The sequence below is a fragment of the Lepisosteus platostomus genome, chromosome 22, assembly GCF_059453375.1.
Source record: "Lepisosteus platostomus isolate fLepPlt1 chromosome 22, fLepPlt1.hap1, whole genome shotgun sequence".
In the NCBI taxonomy this organism is placed as follows: domain Eukaryota; kingdom Metazoa; phylum Chordata; class Actinopteri; order Semionotiformes; family Lepisosteidae; genus Lepisosteus; species Lepisosteus platostomus.
In genome coordinates this window covers 15,758,874-15,778,975 of record NC_142632.1, presented here as the reverse complement: position 1 = coordinate 15,778,975, position 20,102 = coordinate 15,758,874, and the positions used below count along the sequence as shown (strand labels likewise).

At 42.2% G+C, this 20,102-nt stretch overlaps 1 protein-coding gene across 3 annotated transcripts; it reads right to left on the bottom strand.

The window, feature by feature from the left end:
- Positions 1 to 8: 8 nt before the first annotated feature.
- Positions 9 to 19,422, bottom strand: vps37d (VPS37D subunit of ESCRT-I). Of its 3 annotated transcripts, XM_088616420.1 has the most exons (5): positions 19,122 to 19,422; positions 16,909 to 16,948; positions 12,716 to 12,887; positions 4,238 to 4,320; positions 9 to 2,766 (listed from the first exon to the last, which is right to left on the bottom strand). In XM_088616420.1, the coding sequence occupies exons 1-5, from the start codon at positions 19,160 to 19,162 to the stop codon at positions 2,260 to 2,262; spliced, it is 843 nt and encodes a 280-aa protein (XP_088472546.1). In that variant the 5' UTR covers positions 19,163 to 19,422; the 3' UTR covers positions 9 to 2,259. The 3 variants fall into 3 exon arrangements, with proteins under 3 accessions (XP_088472546.1, XP_088472545.1, XP_088472544.1); XM_088616419.1 differs by lacking the exon at positions 16,909 to 16,948 and having other exon boundaries at positions 12,716 to 12,881; positions 19,122 to 19,419; XM_088616418.1 differs by lacking the exon at positions 16,909 to 16,948 and having other exon boundaries at positions 19,122 to 19,416.
- Positions 19,423 to 20,102: the final 680 nt, after the last annotated feature.

Genomic DNA, 20,102 nt, shown 5'->3' with positions numbered 1-20,102 from the left:
AACAGAGCTCAGTACTGGAAAAAGTGTCTCATTTATTAAATACAAATGTTTTTAAACTGAACCCGCACTATTGCAAGAACAACTTTAGCCACAAAAATGAAAATCACAGATTGATGCGATTTGAAACCCTACACAACAATGCTGTTTTTTCAACAAAGTTTCTTTGAATCGCTCTCAAGTATGTTTCTGTGTTGAACAAAGAAATGAACACAGAGATCCAAAATAACTATTAATTTTATACTTGAGCCACAACACATTGAGTGAATTAGCATGTTTTGCATCAACAGACCTAGCTATTTAATCATTTTTATTAGGTATCAGTATTATTCATTCTAATTCAGTTCTCCCTCCATATATTATCGGTCTGTGGCCACAGCCTGGTATGAGAGGCATTATGAAGGAGGAATAAAGAGATGTAGCTATACAGTGCTGAAGATGAGCATGTGAGACTTACAGCACAAAGGATGCCAGACTATAGTGACTGTTACATCCTTCTGTCCATCCATTTCCTAACTCCTTCATCCAACACAGGGTCAGAGGGCAGCCTACCCATGAGGCAGGGTACACCCTGGACGGGACACCAGACCATCGTAGGGCACACACAGACACAGACACACACACCTTTCAATTTTCTCAGAAGCCAATTAACCCACCCGCATGTCTTTGGACTGTGGAAGGGAACCGGAGCACCTGGAGGAAACCCATTGGCTCACGGGGAGAACATGCAGACTCCACACAGACAGCACCCCAGGGCCCCAGAACTGCGAGGCTGCCATCCCACCCCCTGCATCACCCCACCACCACAACATTTTATATATTATAAATACTTCAACGACCCACTGTACAAGATGTACCGTAGGATGCACATCACATTTTGAATTCCCAGTTCTGTAGCTCACATTTTCCCCTTTTCATATTTAATATCTTATTGAAATTTAGACGATTTGTGTTTTCTCATTACTTTCCTTATACAGTCTTCATCAGGAGCATAAACCACAGGAGTGACTACATATATCTTCTCACAAGAGACTTCTCTTAAGAGCATTGTGCATCTGCACACAGACAGCACTGCAAACCAACACAATTACTATGTGTAGACAGCTTGTGGTGCCTTTATTTGATTAGCAAATGTCAAAGATTCCACGGGCACCTGTTCTTGATTGTGGGTAGAAAACATTTTTTTCTTCGTTCGTTATTGCAAAGGGTACTTGTGAACACAGCTTGGGAGTCTTTGCTATATTATGTCTATGCTGTGGAACCTGATAAATCCTCAGAAAGTGAAATAGGGCAGAATGGAAAGATCTGAAAAGGCTTTGCCAAATTTAACAGAAGCAGTGACATGGTCCAGACATGAAAAAGACTGATTGTGTGAAATAGAATTGAAATCCAGAATGGACTGAGTAGCTTTGCCAAGCCAGGAGGTGATACAGGCTCAAAAAATTACATCAAGGCAGTGCATTGTGTGCAAACGCTAGTTAACTTGTCTAGAATATACATTAAGACATGTAGCTTGTTATCTTCTGATCCAATGAAGACATACATACCAGTTGTTAGAGTTCACTTCTAATTGCAACCAAAACAAAATCCTGACGCTTCCAAACCAAAGCTCTTCTCAAATCACACCAAGACACAATCACACGCTTCTGACAAAATATAGCCCCCGCCTAATATGAAAGACTATTAGTTATACTATCTGTGGCACACACAAGGGCTTGATGAAGTACTTTTCAAGTCAAAAGGTCATAGCGTCATTCAAAGAATATAGGAATAAATAGATGAATGATGTCTAGTTTTCATTCTTCACAGTTCAGTGGTGAATTTTATACCTATAGGTAAACCACTTCTATGGCTTCCATATGAGTTTACGCCTTTTTGTGTTTCTTCATACGCTATTGGGACAAATGTATCATTGAAACCCTAGGTTTTAGACTACCAGGTGATAAATTGGCTAGAATTTGTTGGAAAAATGATTATGGGTATATCAAATACACATAAGCACATTATTTCAAATGTTAGATCTTGTTTTCACTTTCAACAAAAACCCTTTATGAACAATTTAATGAAATTCAACTTAATTTATTAACTTCATTAGTGCCAGCTGTGGAAGAATACAAAAGTTCGGAAAAAAACCTTTTCTGTCAAAACCTTGCCGATAACAGGAATCCTTCAAGCTCCTGAAAGTGTCTGTTATAAACCTGCGAGTCTCAATGTGGCGACTATGGCAGTATACTGTAAGTCCAGAGTGGGGTTGCTAAAACATTATCGGTATGGGGGCTCTGGCTGGTGGTGGTTGTGTTGCCGACAGATCTGTTGCAAACGCACAGGCCTGGCAGGCCACCCAGGAAGCTGTCCAATCACTCTCAGGCCCACTGGCTGGCCAGGGATAGAATGGGGAGCACTAGGCCCCAAAGCCTGGGTCTGGCCTGGCTGAGAGTCCAGAGGAGGTAGGCTTGCAGCATGGGCTATGGCTGAGGTGGAGGGGAGCGGGAAATGGGGCAGCAATATGGCCGGGGTGAGGCCGTAACGCAGTTGGAAAACTCGGGGTGGCCCCTGAGCAGAAAACCCATTGGAAGGGGGCTCCTGCTGGGCTGTTTTTTTCTCTTCTCCAGAGTTTTTGGGTTTCCTGAGATTCTGGTTGGGTTTCAGCAGCTCCTGGATTTTCTCAGCCTGAGCACGGCGGATGTGGCAGATCTTCCGGATGCTTTGGAAAGAATCCAGAAACCCTTCAAGGGGCAGGCTGCCTTCCATGAACTTCTCTAGAAGGTCCTGTGGAAACAAACACAAAAAAATAAAAAGACATTAAGAGATCAAGTTAAAGATTGCACTCATGATCTAAGAACACTCTGAAACAGGGCATCAACTAAAGATGAAAATATACAACACAGGAACAAAGTGTATGATCCTTACCACTGATATAAAGGTTGATCTCCAGGAAGGAAAAGCAAAGACGCCTTGCAGGTATTGACTTTTAATTTACTAAATTATACAAATATTTATCATTTAAACGACAAAGTGCAATGCAATTATAGGCAGGATATGCCTTTGATAAGGCAGTTTCTCTAAAGCCATGAAGAAAAACCTGGCAAATTAAGCAATAAAAATTCAAATCAGTTAATCAGTGATTTACCTCCACATACAAAAAAAGATGATCCATAGATTGTCCCAGCTGAGTGGGACTTAGAAATAGATCTAGTCTAGGGCCCCATTATGGGAGAGAGCACATGACTTATAGCATTCTCTTCTGTGCTGTGTTGCGCCTCAGTGCACAATGAGTACTGCACTGCTCAGATGTTTAAAAGCCATAAATTAACACTCTGTATTAGACATGGACCACCTGGCTTTATAATCAGTGCTTTCCAGCTCAGCCCCACCATATCTCAGATGTCAGCCTGATATCCATCCATCCATTTCTGAAAGCTGATTGCTCCTGGTAAGGTTTGCAGAAACCTGGAGCCAACTTGGAACCACAGGGGAGTAAAGCATTCTTACTTTGATATAACCCAACACCAAAACCAAGTGTCAAACGATTGTTCAGAAATTTTAAAATTACTCTTGACTATTAGATTTACACTCTTTGATGGAATTTACACCAATTAACTTTAATTTAATCACTTCAATCAGTTAAATCCATTACATATGTGTGGAAAAAGGGGAAATAAGCTAACAAGAAAGCTAACAAGAATATTTAACTCGTGCAGCAATTTTCTTATTCGTAGTTTGCATTTCGTGTTTTTGTTGGGGTTTTTTTTTAATGCAGGGTGTAAAAGTACAACCTGTAATGAAAGGTCAGAGAGAGAAAGATAATGATGTGTCAGAAAGCTTCTTGTGACAGCCCATGCTGGCACTCAGTGGAAATGCTTGGCTGTTGTTATTTGCTGGATGTCAGCCTTGGGCTTGTGCTGTTTTATAACTGACACATGGTTTTGCATCTACATTTGTAAAAATAAATAACATATGTTGCAGATTATACCCTAAATGTAATAATGCCAGGCAAATGTTGACACAACTTCACTAATTATGTTCCTGACATTTGGTTTATAAGACAATGCTGGATATGTGTTACTGTGCCAAAGCTCCTCTCAAGTGGCAACATGAAAGTAGTTTAAAAGTGTTGAAGTGTCCAAGTGGTCTGGCAGAGCCCGTGCAAGCTCAACATAGTTTGTTTATCAAGGGGGTTTCACCTCTGGAGCAAGTTTGAACAGGAGGCCAAAAGAGGCCTCCCGGACCACACACTCACCTCAGATTCCTCCTCAGCTCGGGACACCTCTTCCTGCAGAAGAGTCCGGGCCACCTGGGGGCTCCGCTTCTGTATGTAGGCCTCTGGAAGCAAAGAAAAACAGCAAAGCTTAAAAAAAAATTGAATCTGATACTGTGGAATGCAATTAATCATTATCCGATCAGAGGCCAGTGAGCTATGAAATTTGAAAGAGAAAATACATGGAATTACGATTTTAGCAAGTCTGCAGGCAATATCAGGCCAGTATAGTATTGCATACACCGTATACTATATAATTATGGAAACGGATATATCTCTTAGAGCATTTGGCTCCTTATTATTTTCCCTTATTTTCTCTAACTCTGTAAACCTGAAGACATTACTCTCAACACATACAGATGTAAAAGAAGAAAAAGATCTAAAGAGAGAATCTTAAAAGTTGTTTTTTCTATAGAAAAACAGCCATTCCTGGAGGGCAAAATTGATACGAGGTAGTTCCACAATGAACCATTGCTGGTACAACAGTTTCAGAGCTCTTCAGTCCTGGGTGGACTCCGAACTGGGGTGCCTTCTGTGTGAATGCTGGATGTTCTCTCTGTATTTGTGGGGATTTTCCACAGATGCTCTGGTTCCCTTCCACCTTCCAAAGGCAAATGCTGTCTAGGTTTGATTGGCTGTCCTAAACTGTCCCTTCCTCGATGACCCTGCGATGGCCTAGCACACTGTCCACGGACAGAGCAGTCTGGGCTAGGCTCCAGGCCACCATGACTCTCTCCAGCACAAACCGCTTTCTGATCATGGATGGATGGAGATGAAAAATAGGGACATTTCCCAATGCAAATGCCCTCTCTTTGCGCTACATAAAGTGTCTACAGTGTCATTAGTGAGCCTGAGGGAAGGATGGGGAGTAGTCAGTTTCTATCAGCTTAATCCATCTGGAAAAAAATGGCTTTGTCCCTTTAAGAGTTGCACCCTTGTAGCTATGGAAACATGTGTCATTAAGCTAATCAGTGACCCTGTGTGTGTCTGAGTCTGGCTGGAGGGCAGCATTTCATTAAAGGCCTCTGTTCATTTACAACAGGGAAACACTTTGACAGTGACACCACTGCAGCTGCAATAAAGGCAGTTGTGCTTCTCAAACACAAAGCCTACAGAGCCAAAATAGTGCAGAAGCCCCAATACCACTGTAAACACTTCACGTCAATCACACGTCATAATTGCCACCTTGTTCTAGTCTCTTTTAATTTTTAGAGTTAAATAAACCACAAATAATCCGTTTCAGTCTTATTCACTCCCCTTATCGCTCACATTCACAAATGTTCTGCTTGATTTAGAGCTATTATCTTCTCCCCTCACCTGTAGCCAGCACTACACTTACAAGAAATGCTTGCAAATCTTCTTAAGTCCCTCATACCTATTTTACATAGCTGTGGCTGAATGCCATTTTGCCTCACCTTTCCATGCACCAAATGAAAACCACCAGCTCAGCCCCTTTGACAAAACAGGTACCGGTATCACCACTTTCTTTCTAATCCCTGCCCCTTGAATCTTAATAAAAAGGGTGTGCCCCACAAGTGAGCCAAAACCCAGGCATTTGGAGAATAATGGGAGGAGACAGGCGGCAAAAACACAAAACACTTTGGGGACAACAGCAAGTGACCTACATTTGGGAAAGAAATAATTCAGGAGCTCAGGAGCCACAGACACCAGCAAGAGAGCACCCTGGGGAATCAGTGGCGCAGTGGGCTGGGGCACCGGTTTCCAGGAATGAAAGGGTATCCTGGCGCTTTCTGCATCAGAGCTCACAAGGCACAGAGCAACGCCACACAAATTTATGAGGCTCCGCGCAATTTATGGAAGTGGCACAAGGAAGCTGTTTGCTGTATTAACACATGCCACACAACCAAATGGACTAACTTGATTTGCAGACGGTATGAAAAAAAAACATAGCTGTAACCATAGTTCAGAGCCAGAGAGCAACATATTTCTTGACTATGCTTATTGTTTGTGGTGGGGGAAGGGTGGGCTTTGTGGTTTGTTACCATGACTGCAGTATAGCATTGCCAACGAAAGCCTGACTGTGATCAGTATTGCTCTACAGCCTTTCAGTTCACAAACTCAAAACAGATGGTGTGCATAACCAAAAAGAGAAATCTGCTCAAACCAGTCTTCGCTCTGCCTAGCTCCTATCAGGTGTGCTTGTGGTTTTTTGGTTGCTTGTCTACGGGGCTGGACAGGGATATTTAGTGGTTGCCCTGAGAGAAGCTTCCCTGATTAACAGACCGACACAGCGGCTAATTGACTGACAGCACAGTGCAGGAAGTCAAAAAAAAAATGGCACCACATTGCTCGTCTGTCAGAGACAACACACACTTCACACACATCTGAAGAAGGCACCAAAGCAGAAACACGTTGTCTTTCCTCGTCCTTTCTTAATTTCTATCTGTTCCTTGTCACCATCTACAATCTGCATAGAGGTTTCCACCACTAAGTAGCTCACAGCATTTCACAATGGTGGCAGAGCAAAGTGTGAAGGCAAGTAGTGGGAAAAGTAAGCAAACCGAACAATGCCTACAAGGGACACAACATCTCACACCTGGGCCTGTTTATTTGGAATAACATGGGAAATGCAGGCAAAATAAGATACACCTCTGAACCCTGTTCAAAAGGTTTTGCTAAAAAAATATTTTGTGGAATTATCTCACATGATCTCTCTGGTCTAACAATACATGGCACATGCCAGCCAGAGAATCAACTTAAAAGTAGCTGACAATAAGCTACTGTCAGACACTGTTTCTCAGCTGACAGTGTTCAACGGTGTTTCTCTGTCTGGGGATTTCACAGAGATGACAGGAGGTAGCAGGTACTGCGTGGAAATGTCACGAGTGCTGAGTGGATGAAAACAATGTCCTCAGCTCAAACTTGGCTAAATACTTTGGATTTGAGGAAGAAAAAAAGGATTTCATACCGCATGTGTTTTGTTTTTCCATTCCTGACAATTTTTCTCTTTTTTTTTACAACCCTTCTTGAAGCATCACTTTAGTTTGGGAGAAGGACATGGAGGAGATGTGACTGAGGTCTGAAAATCCCCACAGGAGGTGAGGAAGTCAATATCAATACCAAAACCAGCACTTCAAACTCAACCCACAGACCAGTATCAAAGAACTTAAGTTAAGTGCAAACAGATTGAGAACAGAGAACAGACCTTTTTATAGATTTAAAAAAAAAATTAAAATGAAGTGAGAAGTTTCGCAGAAAACAAGATGAATTTCTGTGGTCAATGTCTGGTAAAGAGGTTTAGATGCTAGGTTATTTAAATTGTGTTCCTAATTTAAATATTTACAATTTTCTGTTTATACATACATATTATTTGCAGTGTGTTTGTTCCTCTATTAAATATCATCATATTATAGAGCAGCATGAACAAATATCACAGCCCCTTTCAGAATCTGTTTTAGAAGGTGGGTAAAGAGGTGCATTTGTACATTAATAAAACACTGACAGTGCTAAAAACCAAACATGTCTTCCCAGATAAAGACTGACTTCTAGGTCATGAATTAGGTTTCTTTGTTGGTCAAAGGCGTCTGCTAGACAAAGAGCCAAATGCTGGTTCATGCTTGACTAACAGACTTTCCATTTATAGCATAAAACAGTAAGACAATGCACTTTGACCCAATTCCACGTGAAGCACAGGGCAGGTGTTGCACCAGTCATTAGTGTGTCAGTGTAGAACAGATGTTGCTTCATCAGTAGAGTTCTGATGCACAATATCATGCTGGATTAGATCTAACAAACCAAGAGAATATGAGGTGCAACAGGATGTGGTAAAGGCACTGAGCGGCATTCCCGCAGATGAAGTCAGGTTAACGGAGGATACATGAGCACAGTCTGCAACAAGTGCAAAACCACACACTACTGAGGCACTGGGGGACAACTGCAAACACCTTGAGACCCACACTGAGAGAAGCACTCAACTTGTCTCAGCGTGGCCCTGTCTACTCTGACTACTAACTACTGCATATTACACTTTTTACTAGCATTCTTCCTCTTCTACCTATTATTAAACCTGTACACGTTGCTTGTTTCATGCATTGTCAATGCACTGCTGTAAATATAAGCATGTTTATAAACAGTATTCCCACATTCCAGTTTTTAACCCATTCAGAGCGTGAACATCATTTCTTCATCCCCTTATTTCTGCCCAAGCGTTTCATTTGCTTTAGTGAGCAAACTACACAGCCCTTTGCAAAATACCTGCATCTTCATCTACATCTGAGTAAAAAATCCTCAAATATCAGATATGTACAGTATGTGAATGCTGTGCAAACTTGAATTCATAATGATTGAAGGTGCCCCTCTATGATCACTCTATTCTCATGATTTTTTTTTTGCTCACAGTTTCCTTCAGATTTTACTGCAGCAGCTGACAAGGAATGTACATCGACACCTCTTAAAAATAGAAGTAGTTGTAATCAGTTGCACTTGTCAGGACATCTCACACGCCGCAAGCATGATGTCTCTAATTAGCAAGTAGTAATTGTTCCTTGAAATGCTGTGTACATTAAATTATCTGTATAGCACTGTCTCTGAACTGCTGTATACATAGACTCCCGGACAGGGTCACCTAAAAATGTTGAGTCATATTTGTGTTGTATCTTAATTATTAACAAAGCGACTCCCAATATCTCAAATGACAACAGTTTCTTATTTACAATGATGATGATCTGGCCAAAGAGGCTTCCACTAATGTTGCACAGATGTCAAAGCAGTGAAGGAAAGAAATCAACAAACAACTTAAAATTTAGTAGCACTGTGGCGCAGTGGTTAGCATTGCTGCAATGCAGTGCTGGGCCACTGGGTTCAATTCTGGACTTGGGGTGCTATCTGTAATGATCCTGGAAGATTCTGCTGCAATTAGGTTTCACAGAAATTAAATACCAACACCTTAAGAACAGGAGAATGCTACAAATTGTTCTAACTAGGCCAATAATGTGCAAATCTGGGTCATGAAGAACATTAGAGCCAGATGTTTGATGCATGTTTGTGTTGGAAAGTCTAGTCTGGAGGCCCGTGTTCAAACACAGATACCTAACCCCCAACACCCTTTTCACCAGCGTAAGAGGAAATGCAGTGAGAACTGTTCCAGACCAGTCAAATTCACACACAAGCCCCGTCTTGGCTACAAGTCAGTCAGCAGTAATTGAAAACAAATGCCAGCAATTCTTTCTCATTTCAAAGAAAAGCCAGCAAATACGTTTTTTTTTGTTTCGTTCTTCTTGTGGCCAAATCTCCCCACCCACCACCCTGTCATTGTTGTGGCTCCAGATGGTGACATAAACGGGGCTCACGGCTCGCCTGCTCCGCAGGCAGGAAGGGCTTCTCTCTCGGCAGGGGGTCCTGTTTCCTGTCAGCCCGCAGCTGTCCAGGTTGCTCAAGCCCGCGTGGGAGGACGGCCTGTCCACACTTTCTCAGGGCTCTCCAGAGAGAGGCCGTGCAGATGAAAGGCTGCAAGATATTTGTCCACAGCTTCGACCGAGGGGCTTTTCTTTTGGATCAGCTTCCTCTGTTGTTTTTATTTATACCCTGGAACAAATCGCCATGAAGACACTCATCTAGATAAAAGGCTCCAGAAGAGAACAGTGTGCTGCGAATTATTATTTTTTAAACGCTGCCTGTACATTAAAAACTGAACTGGGAATTGATCTTTTATGCTTTGGCATTCTTCAAAAGCTCCAGTCCATTACTTTTTGACCAAAGTGTAAAGATTCCTCTTGTCTATTATTTTTATAATAGTGCAGTGTGATTATTGTCATCCATCCACTTTATAACTATTTTATGCAACGCAGGGTCATGGGGTAGCCGGAGCCTATCCTGGCAAGCAACAGGTGCAGGCAGGATACACCCTGGATGGGACAACAGTCCATCACAGGGGACACAGATACGAACACACTCACACCAGAAGCCAATTAATCTACCAATATGTCTTTAGACTGTGGGAGGAAACAACAGCACCCAGAGGAAACCCACGTGAACACAGGGAGAACACACATACTTGACGCAGATAGCATCCCAGATACAGAATTGATCCCACGGCCTCAGAGCTGTGTGGCAGCAATGCTAACAACTGTGCCATCATGCTGCCCTGTGATGCTTTTCATGTCCATGGAAAAATAAAGTTGAAAGACTTTGCTCACAAGCAAAGGATGATTACAGGACTCTAGGCTTTGCGTTATTATCCTGAAGCAAACCTGACTTACACGGTAAGGTTCAACAATTTAAAAAATATATAAACCATATAACAGCGAATTACGAGATAATGTGGAGTAATTAATATTTGTTTTGCACCACGCTCTACATTTTTAAATCATCTACATACAGCAAGTTCATTCAGAATCTATTCGACGGCTGACCGAGGAGATAACACTGGCAGACGGGACAGTGACGCAGTTAGGTGTCCGGGTCCACTTGCAGTCTGGCGCAGGCTGCGGGTGTGGGGATGGGGTACGATGAGTGGACAGGACACCGTAAGGACCTCCCTGCAGCGGGGCGCTGGCAGCACTCTGCCTGAACGTGCCTGCACACTCACAGCAAGAGGAATTGCACAACACCTCGCTGAGCGGGGCCAGGGTATGTACCGCCAGCACTGCGCCTTCACGATTCCCAGAGCCGAGAGGCGTGCGGAAGGGGGTTCTGTTTTTCCCAATACTTGTTTCCCACCTTTTTCTAAAATGAGAATCAGATGTGCGGCGAGGAAGGAACTCACGCCCATCCTGTCTGACAGTGCAGCGGGGTGCCTGTGCTGTTTGACAGGATGGCCGATAGTCCTCCCACTTTCCATCAGCGAACATCTGCTTTATCCATAGAAAGAGCAGCACGTACTGTAGGTCCCAGCTGCAGAGACACACTCATCCCTGCAAAGCGCAGGGCTGGCCTGTGTCACCTACAGCCTGATCTCTCAGTCTCAAGTCAGCCTGCTCTCTTTCCCCAGTCTTCTTTTGTTGGGCAGGTTAAAGCTGCATTTTTAGGGAAGCCGTAAGCTGGTTTTAATTTTTGTTTGCATCTCATTCATTTATTGTTCTTCCACTAGAAGAGGATCTTAATGAGTGGCAGGATCAGGTCTCCATTGGAAAAAAAAAGGATTGAAGGATTTTTCGCATCAAAAACAGCTAAATGATTTTATTCTGACTCTGGGTCGAAATAGCTTGATCTTGCCAAGCAGTGAGCCAAACTATTTCTACTGCGTGGACTAACCCACAGTTAATCAGTCAGCTCAATTACAATTTTAGATTCATAGCTATCTATTAAGTTTTTATATTTTATAATTTGCCATCTCATGTTTAATCCCATTCACACACTTCCATTTGATATTTGTATACCTGAGGGACTTGACTGATTAAAAAGTTTAACCTCATTTGGCTTTTGTCGTCCCAAGACAAAACTGGTGTTTACCCGTGGCGGATCCTGGACTGCATTCAGACCAAACTTTACTTTTCTACTTTCTGCAGGTGTTCACTGCGTGGACAGGCCCAGGCCACAGCAAAACAAGCCGATTATAAACACAATCCTAGGTTTTCCAAATAAAAATGATAACATGGTCATGACTGTAAATATTTCTGGACAACTGAAAGCAGTTTTGATTTCTAAGTCATTTATCCTTAATTCTTATGGGTGAAATCCAGAAAATCACATATACCCCCATTATTTTTTCAAAAGCAACATGTCTGCTGCTGAGAAAGTTTCTGGCCATTGTGGGAAAATGGCACCACATGTGCTTTTCGTAAACCACAATGTAAACCGAAGGCAGTCTGGGAGTCACTGTTTGCAGCTTTGAATAGAAAACTTTGTTACAAAGAAACAAATTCTAATTCCAGCGTTCCCTTATTCAGCCCTTTGAGACTGTGGAATAGTGCTCACCAAAGATGACTTGTTCTTCAGAAAGTGTGACTAAGAATAAAAAGTTCAGAGACATTCAGAACAAAGTCTGAACGATCATTTTCCAGAATTACATAAAAAATCTAATTTCTTTCTTTAAAATATCCACTTGGCTTCTACAGTCTTTTATACTCTTGCCTTCTATACATAAAAGAGCCAGCTGTTTTTCAAGCTTTAAGCTGCACCCCTCAGCACATGCCTGGAAGAAGAGAAGACTATGCAGCCAAAAAACCCAGGATATGAAGCCAGAAATGGCCTAGAACCTAGAAAGGAATTCATTCTGGAGAGGAGACAGGAAACACATCTTTACACAAAGATGTGGATGTCTGGAACAGGCTTCTCAGGCAAGTGGTGGAAACTCTGGACGCCCTCAAGAAGTGACAGGACAAATTCACACAGCTACTCCACGACTCAATCAGCAAGATGAGCCAGATGACTGAGCTGGTTGCAATCACCCTTTCTTATCGTCTGATGTATACCAAGCTGTGAGCGTGATGTTTTGGGCTTTTTTATCAACAAAGCATGTCTACATGATGAAATAACAGTAGTGGAAAAGCCAGGACTCACCCAGACGTCTCTGCTTCTCCTGGCACACCGTGGCCAAGTGCTCCAGTTTCCGGTACTTGTCTGCCAGCTGTAGTTTGCCGTTCTGAAGTCCTGGCTGGCGGGACAGGCTCTCCTCAGCCAAGCTGCGGTTGGTAGTCAGCATGGTCTCTCTGTCCACCTGCAGCTCCTGAAACTGGACGCAGTGCGATGCTGAGAGAGGCCAGTTTTGTGTGAAAAGGCTGTTTTTTGTCATGTAAACCTTTTCTAAAACTCCTTTCCATGGGGAACCTTGTCTATACAGAGTCATTGGTGTGAATAAGTGTCACCTCAGACTGAAATAGAAGCTTCAACTGAGTTTCAAAGGACAATACACCTAACTAAACTTTAAATGTTCTGACACTTGCACACAATGCACACAAAGGCTGAAAACGTTTATATTTGAAAACACAAAAAATAAGGACGGTTGACAAAGAATTTTATTTCTTATTATTTAACAGTTTGTGGGCAATGCAAATGTGGGCATTGGGAATCTCAATTGAATTTTAAATAGGTTTATAGGATTATCTGATGGAAACACTTCCGGAATTGTTTTTATTTTATTGTGTCTTTTCCCTGATGCTGATTTTTTTTTCTTTTAGGTGAATGAAAAGTCAGGGACAATAATAAATCTCTAACCAAAGAAATTTGAAAACTAAATTATCGAGATTTCATGTCTAAAGCTCAGCAAACCTGGATTGACTGTCACCTTTTAATTACAAATCTTATATGCCACCACTCTTTTTATATAGCACAGAGCTACAAATGCCTTGGCATTAGTGGTCAAGTTTGGGAGGAGGGCAAATTCTTATCTCACCCACTTCCTCTCTCCCACACATAAATACCTCTCCTGCTGAGCCCCTCCCCCCCTGTGCTACTTTCTCACACTCCTCTCTCCACCTCATATTCACTCTTGCAGCAGCTCCCTGACTCATTCCTTGTGAAGAAAGAGGGGGTCCTGTCAGCTTGTCCTCTCAGGAATATTTTTTTAATTTATTTTGTATATCTTGTTTAATATGTTTGTCATTGCAACACTTTAATTACGATGTGGCTGAGCTACTGAAACTATACCAGCCCAAGTATTCATATGTTTTACAACATAGTTACATAAAACATCAGAACACTGCTATCAAGAGGAGCTAGTAACTACGATAAACAGGAATCTAAGTATAAAATGAGAGCAGAGAATTATGGAGAGCTTATAACAGGCCTTTACGAGCATGAAATCAGAAATGCCAGAAGGATGCATTTAAAACACACTGCTTCTTTAACTTCATTTTAGTATTCCTTACAATTTCATCCAAATTTCTGGAGGGATCTGCCATCTACTGTGAGGAACGGAGACTTTTGAAAACGTTTTTAAGAGTTTCTAACTTGCGTCTGTGGTTAGTTTCTTTATAAAAATATGCACGGTTCTTTTAATATTTCCTTTTTACTTCCTTTTGACATTCTTCAGTGATCAAAGGGGACCACCGAAGTGTTAAGGGCCCGGCAGTTAGAATGAGCAGGAAGGGGAAAAAGAGAAATTGAACAAAAAAGGACTAACGTGGCAGGTCTGCAGACTCTGGCTCCACATCACAGCCTGTTTGTTGTTATGGTTGTCAGAGAGCACAAGAGCCAGTGTAGTTATCCACCCTGTCCTATCTACGTATCACACATGCACTCGCCTTGTGTGGAGCGCTGATTAGGGCTCAGGACTCATTCTCAGAAGGTTATGGGCTCAAGTCTGACTAACTTTGCCATGGCTGCTGTATCTCTGAGTAACATCATTAGAAAAAAGTAGGAGTCTCGCAGGAAAGGTTGACACAGAGCTGCAGAAACTGCAATACGCCTCTGCTCTGTTATCCATTTTGATCACGGAGGACTTGTTTCACAGCAAAAATTAAAGATGGTTGCACTGAACCAAGCAAGGCAATTAAATGAACACAATGTAAACAATATTAGAGCGATCAATTAAGATGCTCACTTAAAATATGCATTTTAAAAAGTAGTTTTCTGCAAAAGCCTAATTCTAGCCATGGCTAACAAAACTTCCCAGAGTATGACATCAAGAGAGGTGAAATCGGCATTAGGAATCCTCCTTGGTCGAACATAATGCAAAAAGAAGACGGACAAACCAGTGATAATAAAACAGACAGTCCGCAAGCCACAAACTGCAGCTCAGCAGTGGAGAGAAACCCGAGTCAATGAGTAAGAGTTTCTGTCGGGCTTCTCTCAGCGTTGCCATGTACTCCAGATGAAAAGAAGATCTTTTCTTCTGAGACATTTTTAATGCATTGGTTAAAAAGTTGTGGTCAAAGAAGAGAGAGGCTTCCAAAAATGCTTAATGGCAAGCTTTAGCGCCATTCCAACGTCACACAAAACCACAGAATCAAATGTTGACTTTGTATGTAATTGTCAAAAATCCCACAGCATCTTCTCTGCTATAACGGAATTCAGCGGCAATCCAGATTTTTTCTGCCTCCCAGGCTCAGTGTCAGGGAGATTTCTGAATTACTGCAATACCGTGTGAGACTCAAGAACTTGGCAAGAACGACTCTGCATAGCTGTTGATGCACAGCATGAAAACACAACACTGATGTTCCAGGCTGCTGGCTTTGGAAGGTTATCCCTTCCGAAATGATGTCTTTAGATGCCAAAATAACTCGATTAACAACAAAATCGACTTCAGAAGAAAATAATATCTCAGCCTGTATCCATAGTGTGCACTGACAGCAATTGGATTTCCACCCGTTGGTGAAGAAACAAAATAAATGTTTTCATTACCTCTTGTGTTTTATCATTATAATTATTATCATTGGCAATAGCCCTTGGATGTCAGTCACCTTCTTTATACAGATTTATTGGTATAAGAAACCGCAGCAAAAGAAATGTAAATTTTAGAAAACAGTGATAAAAGCAATCAAAATAATAAGATATATAGTTAAAAGCACATAATTTTTATCAAGGGATTTTATGTTAAAAATGGTATAATATGCTTGCAAAGCTTCGTTTAGAATCCTGTGAACAATTTTGGTCACCGTGTTCCAAAAAAAGATAGTATTGCCCTGGAGTGTCTGGAGAAGAGGAACCAGATACACTATGAGGTTTCAGGAAATGTCCTACACTGACAGACAGAAGGAAATTAATATTTTTGCTTTGAACAGAGAGGATTTCAAGAGGACATGACTCAAGTATTCAAAACACCTAAAGGCATCCACAGTCACCCCAGTGAATTTCTTGAGAATGCACAGCGAAACACGAACCAGGAGACTCAAGTGGGATTACATGGAAGTGCATTTAAAACTGGGTAAAGAACTGACTTCTGCTCTCAAAGAGTTGTGGGGGTGTGGAACAGGCTACCCAGCTATTTGGTTGAAGTCTCTTAAAAAACACATGGATGAGTTCTTTAGACCAATTAGCTACTAACTACCAAACTGTAGCTGTTTTATGTTCTTAATTCATTAAACAGTATGACCATGGTAAAACCACTGCAAAACTGCAAAAATACCATAGACTAGCTGTGGCAAAGTTGCACATGGATCAGAGGATGGACTTCAAACCACTTCTCTGTGTTTTAATTAGCCTGGAACAAACCATTGACCGCTGATAATTATCACATCATTGGTTTTCCAAAATGTGCTTAAAATGTCTTAAGAGCAATTGACATTACTATATAAGAGTTCATCTTAGTGTTGCATTTTTAAATATTAAAGACACATTTTAAAAAAGAACAGGGACCTCAAATATTCCAGGGCCATGAGCCAAACAGATTTATAAATTCTGAATTGCTTACATTCCCCCAGCCTGAATTACAAAATGTCCATTTCCTGACCCATTCCCTCTCCCAGCTGTTCCTGCTATTGTTTACCCAAAAGGGTTTTTTTACAAACCCCTCTCGGGGATTTTGATCTTTGATTGCAATGAAAAGCCCTTCATAAACCAGAGTTGATACTGTTTGACAGCCCTGGACAAACATCTTGAACATCCTGTGTAAAACAAACACTTGAGCATATTTCTAACCCTTGAAGAAAAGACAACTGTGCTTTGAAGAGGCTGCTTTGCATTGCAGGAATGGCTGTAAATTCATTCTCAGTCTCTCCGCTCGGAACCCTAGCAGATCGGCCTCCTGGACAATTCGTTTTCATGGGAAGTGTGAAATGTGTGAAGACAGGAACTGCGCAAAGAAGCTGACAAACCTCTGCGGTGGTTAATGGCCACTTTTTTTTCCCCTTTAATCTGTATTGAAAAGATAATTCCAGAGAAATCGATTAGCGTCCTGAATCAAACTTTCTCTGCATTTCAAAGGACAAGCCCTGAAGAGGTGTTAGACAGCCGTACAAATACGCAGCAATAAATAATAGAAGATTATAACTGAATCCTCCCGAACTGAAAGGCTTCCAGTCTTACATCCTATTCAACCAGCAAATGTCTATGTCTCTCCAGCTTCCACCACATTGTTTTGTGTGCTGAGAATTACATTAAAAGTTAATTAAATGTGATTTTTAAAGGCGACAGTTCTCACAGAGGGATATGTCACTCACACCTATGCTTCGCATCACTGACTGAATTACAGCTCTTTCAGCGGCGCCCCTGAAAACTGAAAACCACACTAGCCCTCATATTGTGCCACAGTCACATCCTGTGACATCTCTTGGAGGATTCTTGATCTGTGCACAATTGTAGGCTGATTACCAGTAATAACCTTCATTCGACGCAGAATGCCTGGATGTTTCTAAGAGACATGGACACAAAGCTCCATTGACTTTCTGTGAGCAGTTTTTGAACCAGACTAAGCGTTCAGAACCGAGCACTGGGTCTCACACAAGCATCACCGCACGGCTGCTGTTGGACTGCGAGAGCAATGATTGGATATTCCACATGTCTCTGGACCGAATCTGATCTTTTAGGGTTTTGGAATTTCTGCACCTGAGCCTAAAGAGACTGTAGGACTGCGCCATTCTGTGAATATTGTTTCGTCCGCTAAAACAGACTGACAAAGCAAAAATGTGCAGTAAAACTAAATAAAACTTGTGTGAAAGGAGCTTGGTAATACCTACAGGGGTGTGGCTCTGTCTGGGCTGTCTTCTCTGTGGATAATAGGAGGACAATAATACAAGGACAATGATTTTCTCTATGGAGTCTGCATGTTCTGCCTGTGGTTTCCTCCCTCGGTCCAGAAACATTCTGTCTCCATTTAGTCATCTTTAAATACTGTGTGTGCCAATGATGGGATGGTATCGCATCCAGTTAGGTAACATTATTAAAATCCCTATTGCATGTCTATGTCCTTGTCAAGAGTATTTATTTTTCGCGTTGGCCTCCATGTGAGACATAAAACAGACTTCCGAATTGTTCTACATATCTTGAAGATCGGGTACTTCACTGCTTCCTGGTCCAGACCTGGTGCTAGCGTGCTAGAAACAAAGGTGGCCAATGACTGAGGTCACAGGAGCTTGACATTGGCCCCGAAATACACTCTTCTCACGCTCGCCTGGCATTAATGTAATACTTCCTACCCCGACAGAATCGGTTTTACCTACAGTGAACGCATTCTACCAGCGCTGTGGCGGTTACAATATTACAGTCTGCACAGTACTTCACACGGTCCAGCGCAAAACCGAAACCCTCACTGTCTGACCCTCCTCATCACCGTGCGATTCGAGGCTGCAGCCGTTTCCTCTGCACATTTTGCAGGTCACCATTACTGCACCTGCTAGTTCTTGCAAGAAAACCGCACCATCAACGACCGGCCCCGTGTCGTCTTCTCACAACTTCTGTTGTGAAATCTACACAGACGGCCAGCTAACCCTTTGAAACCCTTTTGAGCTCGGAGCGCTCTGCCCGTGAAGGTTCTGCTTAATCCACACAGCAAGGTGTAGCTACGTTAGTCAGCCGCTGTGTGCCAATAATACGAGGACAATGACTTTGAGCTCAATACTTTCGAAAACTCCTGAAATTTTCTCACACTTGTTAAGTAAATGCATTTGCGTTTTCAGATATTGCGAATGCTTCAGCGTTTTTCCATCTGTTCCATTATGTAGTCTTGTGTTTTTGGGACACGCTCATAAAACACATGCGAAGTGTGACTAGGAGACATGCACACCACTGATCAGCTGACAAACCATATTTGAACATGCAGGGTTCAAATGTTGAGCTGTTTAGTTCTACTTCGTGATACACCTGGACATCTATGAGATACGAGAGTGATTGAATCATGCTGTGGGATTACATTATTTAAAACGTCCGGCTCCCCGCATGTGGTATAAAACCCGAAGAAGGCTCCACAGCCGAAACGTTGTGTTTCGTTTCTTCTCTTTTCAGCCTGGAATTAACCTATTGCTCCTAAAAGACTGTATAACCCATAATTAAAATAGAAACATATAATAATAATAATAATAATAACAACAACCTTTGCGCTGAGCCGGACAATCTGGTGCATTTTGTCTTCATCGTCTAACAGATCCCGGAGCTCACTGGTGCCGAGAACCAGAAACCCGTCAGGGTTCGAGTTCTGCTCCCGTGTGCCGCGCGACATAGTGCTCCTGGACGGGTGGGTCAGATGATTCGGCGGGCTAGTCCGTCCGGGTCCATGCTGAGCGCGGCGGACAGCTGCTCATTGTGCCGGCGCTGGGAGCGAGTGAGCTCGGCACGCCACTCTCCGCTCCAGACAATGCGAGTTGGTGTGACACGGTGAATGAAGCCGAACTGCCGCTCACGGCCACACGGGGGCGCGGTGTCCTGTTAACCCTCCAAGAACCGGACATTTTTTTAAAACTTAATTAGATCCTATTGAAAAACTATGGAGGCTTTGCTATTACATTAACATTTCAAGACCGTCATTGACATTGGTGAATTCAGAGACGTCTGCTTCAAGATTAATTGTCTAAATGAATTAGTACTGAGACACAAGCTGCTTTTAGTGGAGGAAAACCCAATGGATTGTGCTGCTATACCACCACGTGTTAGTCAGAAAGGTTTTTGTCTAGGGCTAAAATGGTCACTCGCCTAATTCAAACTGCTGCAAAGACTTAACGGAGAATAACACCCCCATTCAATGCAGAGCAGTGCGGACAGAGAAACGGGCAAAACAGTTAAATGCTTGAACTTTAAGTGACATTATATACATTAGGAACTACTGAGGTTTTCGATGTAAAGTATTAGAAAAAAAAGACTCATGAATTTGCTTTTCTGAGCCACATATCTGGAAAAATAAAAACGCAAAAAAATAAAAATTCTACGTCTTCTAACACAAGTTCTATGCCAAACAGTTTTGTGTAAACTCACGAAATACACACTTATACAGCGCTTTCAGACAACCCAGCTATACTATACTGAAATAAATAGCTGCCGCTCCTATTGGTCGGCGCGTAGGATGACGTTTCCAATAAGC

Excerpts from the sequence above, each read along its gene's own strand:
- vps37d (XM_088616418.1), bottom strand. The coding sequence starts at position 19,247 with ATGTCGCGCGGCACACGGGAGCAGAACTCGAACCCTGACGGGTTTCTG. Across the intron at positions 12,888-19,121 it reads TTGTCCGGCTCAGCGCAAAG|TTTCAGGAGCTGCAGGTGGA; the intron begins GTTGTTGTTATT and ends CACTGCGTCCAG. Across the intron at positions 4,321-12,715 it reads GGAGAAGCAGAGACGTCTGG|AGGCCTACATACAGAAGCGG; the intron begins GTGAGTCCTGGC and ends CTTTGCTTCCAG.